This window comes from Trachurus japonicus, chromosome 16 (genome assembly GCF_045865225.1).
Source record: "Trachurus japonicus isolate A0001 chromosome 16, Traja_1.0".
In the NCBI taxonomy this organism is placed as follows: domain Eukaryota; kingdom Metazoa; phylum Chordata; class Actinopteri; order Carangiformes; family Carangidae; genus Trachurus; species Trachurus japonicus.
The window spans coordinates 35,196,970-35,202,969 of NC_140922.1; the positions used below are offsets into that span (position 1 = coordinate 35,196,970).

The 6,000-nt window shown below is 38.2% G+C and overlaps 1 protein-coding gene and 1 long non-coding RNA gene across 2 annotated transcripts in view; both read right to left on the reverse strand.

Moving 5' to 3' along the window:
* Positions 1–4,793: 4,793 nt before the first annotated feature.
* On the reverse strand, positions 4,794–5,794 carry LOC146972787 (uncharacterized). Its single transcript, XR_015037956.1, has 3 exons — positions 5,582–5,794; positions 4,967–5,252; positions 4,794–4,901 (listed from the first exon to the last, which is right to left on the reverse strand). It is a non-coding gene; the product is annotated as an uncharacterized LOC146972787 (long non-coding RNA).
* Positions 5,795–5,815: 21 nt separating this feature from the next.
* LOC146972788 (uncharacterized) overlaps positions 5,816–6,000 on the reverse strand; it is a 4,532-nt gene continuing 4,347 nt past the window's right edge. Inside the window, exon 3 of the mRNA XM_085803445.1 lies at positions 5,816–5,959. Within this exon, the coding sequence (XP_085659571.1) occupies positions 5,824–5,959 (136 nt within the window). The 3' untranslated portion in view covers positions 5,816–5,823. The remainder of the gene's footprint in view (positions 5,960–6,000) is intronic.

Sequence of the window (6,000 nt, forward strand, 5' to 3'; positions counted from 1 at the left end):
AAGTGTTTTATGTCTAAATATTAGAACCTCCGCTGTAAGCACACTGAGGCCAGTTTGTCCTAGAACACTGTAGAAAGAAATAATTTAGGCCAAAAGCTGGAAATTTGAGGTCTGCTTTTTGAAAAATGTCAAATCCCTTGTGAAAACACTCCTTCAGTCATGAGAATGAACTGTTTTGGTGCTTGAAATAGGATATGAATACAGTAATAGATACAGTAAGTGTAGAAAACAAGTCTAAAATGACATTTTGTAAGATTGTTTTTTGAGCACAAATGTTGTCATTCTGCCGTTCTGTTTTCACCAAATGTCTCAAATGTGAAATAAAGAAGCTGAATATTGACTTCACATTACATATAAAGCTCATAGCTGCACGTGCAGACCTCAGGATGTTTAAATGACTTGATGAACCCCGGTACCTTTCTGATCATGTGGCCCCCCACCTAACGGCTGTGGCCCTAAACAACCCAGTGTTTATGCCAGCGGCCGGACCTGCCTCCAGGGGAAATTTGATTTTTCAGTGACAGTACAACTTACTTTTTTATATATATATATATATATATTTTTTTTTAATTGATTTTCAACATCATAATAAAACAATGCAAAAGGAATGACAAGTCTGCTGCATGGCACTGCAATGTACATATCCAACCATACCTCTGTCTGTGCACTGATGTATTACATTGTAGCGTAATGTCCCAGTGTCCTTGAGTGTTCGTGTCATAGTCAAAGAGCAAGTTGGAGGCGCGTTCCATGCTTAACAGGGCCAAATAGTCTCTAATCCATTCCTATAATGTAAAACATGAGAGTTTGTGTTGCTTCCAATTCATAAGGATAATTCTCTTTGCAGAGAGAAAGCCTAGATTCATAAAGTAGTGTGTAGAGCTTGATTTGACATGTTCCAGTGATTGTCCAAGAAGGCATGTGATGGGACAGACAGGTACATGAACCTTGTGACCAGTGACGGTACAACTAACACAACAACAATGTACAGTGTACAGCACAACCAAACTTGATAAGAACAGTCCTAAACGTCGTAAAATTTGAATTATATCAAAAGCGTATAAAAGAAATAAAGTGAAGAAGTGAAACCTGTCGCCAATTTAAAAAGGCCTAAAGAGAAAAAAACGAAAAAGAAAAAGAAAGAAATTCAATTCAAATCACACTCCATCATGACAGCACAAACTGTCCAAGTTTTTACAAATTAATTAAAAAGAAAAACTGAAACATCACCTGAACATATTCTATAGCAATGTGTTATACGCACATTTTGATATAATGTCTTTGGACATATGGAATAACTACATTGTTTTTTGTTTTGTTTTGTTTTGTTTTTTGTATTTTCTCATTTCTTTCTTTATAAGAGTCTTTTTATTATTTATTTCGCTGATTGTGTATGTGAGTTGAATAAGGTATACCCTGCCTTAAACATTTTGTCTTTTTATTCTTCTTCTAAACTATATGTACTATAGTCCTCATCTAAAAAACCTTCAATAAAAAGAGTTAAGTTTAAAGAAAGAAATATCACCGGAACAAACGTTTTCAGACCCTTTCCTGTGACACTCCTGTAGGTCATTCAGGTGCCATCTGTTTCTTTTATTCACCTTTAAGGTGGTTCTACACCTTTACTTGAGCCGACATGAGAAATTGTTCCGAAAAAAATTAAATAAGTCTATGTTTTAAGCTTGTTTGCAGCGGAAGCTCCCAGTGTTGCTCTGCTGGAATCTCGCGCGATTTGCGGAGCCGTGAACTGGGCGATTTGCATTGACACAGGAAGAGCAGTGAACTGAGACACTGGGAGCTTCCGCTACAAACAAGCTTAAAACATAGACTTTTTTTTTTTTTTTGGAACAATTTCTCATGTTGGGGCTTCAATACAAAAGGGACATTACAGACGAGCAGCATGGAGGTATTTGGATGTGTTTTGGTGTGTCTTTTTGTTACGAAGAAAAGTGAGCCCTGTTCTCCCTTTAATGTATTAATAAACAATGTTAAATAAAGGCAGTGAAACTATTTAATCATGAAAGAATGGGGCCTCTGCGTTGTAATGTGTGTGTGTGTGTTACCATCAGGTGTGTTGCTTCCTGCTGGTTTTCATTAACGGAGCAGATTAAAAGCTGATCCATCAGCAGGAGACGAGGCGGCTCTCTAATTAATATTTGAGACGACCTTTGACGTCCTGTGTGTTACGTAACTCCGCCCACTCTGCTGCTGCTGCTGCTGCTGCTGTTGTTGTTCAGAACACAGCTTGTTTTTCGTTTTAATGTTTTTCATCACTTCCTAAAGGTCCGACAACAAAAATCAATTGAGCGGTGCCTTTGCTGACCAACCTTGTCACCATGACCCCTATGATGCTCCTTGCACTTTTGTTTTAACCCCTACTGTATTATGGCCCTATTTATTATAATGTAATATTGTAATGTATTTTGTATTTTCATAATGCTGACGACGTGTGCTGCTGCCCTCTTGGCCAGGTCACCCTTGAAAATGAGATCTCGATCTCAACGGGTCTTTTTACCTGGTTAAATAAAGGCTAAATAAAAATAAATAAATAAAAAAGCTTCTGTACTCAGGTGTTTCAGGTGTGTGTTTAAATCCAGATGTTTCATTCACTCATCATTAAAAGTTAAAGTTCAGACCTGTCAGATCTGATCAGAGTGGGTCAGTTAAAAAAAGTTTAAAAAAAAGAAAAAAAAAAGTCAAACTCACTGTTTCCAGAACAGTGATGGGAATAACAGCGTTACAAATAAACAGCGTTACTAACGGCGCTACTTCTTTCAGTAACAATAATCAAAAAAGTTACTGTTTCCCCCGTTACAACGCCGTTACCGTTACTGACAATAAAATGCGCCGTTATTTGACTCAAGAAGTGGAAAGAGTAGGCTACTGAAATATTCTACTCAAGTAAAAGTAAAAAGTGGCTTGTTTAAAAAATTTTCTGCATAAAAGTTACTTAGTTAGATACTTTTTTGGTAACACTTTACAATAAGATACACAAAATTAGAGTAGTTACTGAGGAACTAATGAGGAACTAACTATTACTCAATCATTAGTTACTCTTTTTGTGTTCCCTAAAGTAAAGTGAGACATCAAAATGAGTAACCACTCTAATTTTGTGTACCTTATTGTAAAGTGTTACCACTTTTTTTTTTTTTTACAGGGTTGTGGTTCTTTCTTGTGTAGTGCAGAAAGGAGAGGAGGTGAAGGAGCGGAGTCTGCTACTTCTGCTACCTCCTGAGATGTTTGACCTTCTCTATTAGTCCATGATGGGACAGAAGTTGGTGCCACATACGGTGCAAAAGGTTGTTTATAGTTTTTGAAAACGTCCATGTTGCTGCATGAAGTCAAAGTCCATTTCTTGTCATTTCCATAAGTAAAATGAACAAACAAATACTCCAGCATGACGGTTACAGACTGACCCTAAACTGAGGCGTTTTGCCCTTAAAACCTGAGACAGTGCAAGTAAATTTTTTTGGTTGTTTGGTTTTTACAGTTGTGGTTGCTTCATGTGCAGTGCTTCGTGCATTTTGGATGGATATACAAGCTATTTTGCAGTTTGGGTGTCTGGTTTTGTGAATTGTGTTAAAGCAGAAGTAAGCGATCCGGTGGTTTTGGCTAACTTCTTGTCAGCAGATGGAGTTAGCAGTCCTCGCCCTCGTACCTACGTCACCACATTCAGGCGCATCCCTTGGCTGCACACACAGAGAGGACCGCCCCTTTATGCCGTTCTCTCTCCTCATTGGATAAAGGTTGTAGGATACAAGGAAAGTTTTCTCCTGGGCTCAGAGCAGAGCAGAGTGACTGACAGACCCGTGTTTCAGACCAAACACTCTATAGAAGTGATTGCTGTCGGAAGATAGAACTATTTAAGACTTATATTAAAATTTTTAACTAACAGATATCACCATGAAACTTCCCAAGTTTATCACTTACATTAAGACAAATATTTTTTGTATTACAAGTTTTGTCAAATTGTATGTTTAAATATGTAAATGAGGCAATATCTCATTAAATATGCGCTAATTTGCATTTCCGAAATCTGAACAATGGATAAAAGCCACTTTCAAAATTCTTGTTTTATTTTGTTGACATACTAGAGTCAGAAGTTTTTACAGAGGGGATTTTGGATATCTCTCTTTATCACTCTGTAAATGAGAAAATACTGTCACCAGCCCTAAAAATTCAAGTTGGTTGTGTTTTTAGGAGTAAAATGTTGTATAAATCAGGCTATGAATGATATATCAACAATCCCCTCTGTAAAAACCTTCAGAATATAGAAAGGGATCAAACTGGAAGGTTTGGTGTCTGTAAGTGCTGCTGAAGTGGAGATTTCGGGCTCTTATACAACATTTTACTCCTAAAAACACGACGATATTTGAATTTTTAGGGGAGCTACTTAATAATTATTAGGGCCACGGGGCAATCGCACCGAGCACTATTTTTATTGTGTGGATTTTTTCCTACTTATTATTTTCTTATTTTTTCATCTTCCGGACAAATTTCGATTCACTACTTTATAGTTATAAAAGAATACAGTTAGGTTCTCGTATGAACTGTGTGTGAGTATCTGGGTTTTGTTTTATTGTTTATTTTATATCTTGTATGGACTGATTGTACATGGCTGCTACCTTCTCTCCTGTAAAAGAGTTCTCACATCGCAATGGAGGATGCTTCAGGAGGAGTGTGTTGTTGTTTTGACGACTAATAACCAATAAACAAACAAACATACAACCACAGAAACTGAAGCTTGAAATTATTTTTTTCAAATTTATTTCAGAAAAAAAGACAAAAATCATCTATGAACAAAAATATAAACAAACATCTTCGTCATCATCATCATTAGTTTAACATCTGTCAGGATATAGCTAGCTTAGTTTAGCTTAGTTTAGCTTAGCTTAGCTTAGCTTAGTTTAGCTTAGCTTAGATTAGTTTATTTTAGCTCAGCTTAGTTTAGTTTAGCTTAGCACACAATCTGGAAACAAACTTTCACCTTCGTATTGATTTATTGATCCAAAGTGATCAGATGTGAACAGCTGCAGCAGCTTGTTTCTAAACGAGTTCACATGAAACAACGTCAACAAAGAGAAGAAAAAGAAGAAACGCTGCTAATTATCTCTAAACGATCCGTGATTAGCTACAACTTATTGATACTGAAGATAAAACCGTTGATTCAATCTTATTTTTTAACTTATTCATCTGCTTAAAAAAACAAACGTTGACATTAAAAACAATGAGCAGACGGTTAATAATCAAACCTGAACTTTAAAGGGATAGTATCATTTTTTTAAAGTGGGGTTGTATGATCTAAAAATAGCCCCTAAGTACTTTAATTGCTGTAGAAGACTCTATGCACTCCTCCCGTTAGCAACGCCAGCCCTTTTTTTTTTCAGGTAGAACTTCTTTTAGGCCGTGAAAATAGGCCGTTTCTTTGGGTCTGTTCACAACACTGTATGTTGTAAATCTCTGGGCAGGGCTATTATGGGCTGGCGTTGTTAACGGGAGGAGTGCAGAGAGTCTTCTACTGCAATTAAAGTACTTAGGGGCTATTTGTAGATCATACAACCCCGCTTTAAAAAAATGATACTATCCCTTTAATTAATTAACATTTTAATGAACTTGCAGCTACAAGCGTCCAAAACTCTGATCGAGGCCCCGCCCACATTCCGCTGAGGGGGCGGAGCCTGTGGTCGTCAAGGTGTTGGTGCCTCCGTCACCGTCTGGACCCTACGGCGCCATCTGGTGTCAGCACCTTCATCATCACCTTCATCTTCATCATCATCATCATCATCATCATCATCCTGGCTGATGGCCGGCTGCTGTGTGAGGTCAGACCGGGAGGCGGAGCTCCCTCTGGTGGGCGGGGCCGAGCGTCAGCAGCTTCCTCAGGTGAGCCAGCAACAGGTGCTTCATGCTGCCGGACGGCTTCGAGCGAGCCAGAGCAATGGATTCTGGGAGCTCGGCTCTGTGGGGGGGGGGAGGGGGGCAAAGACAGGATATGTAAAA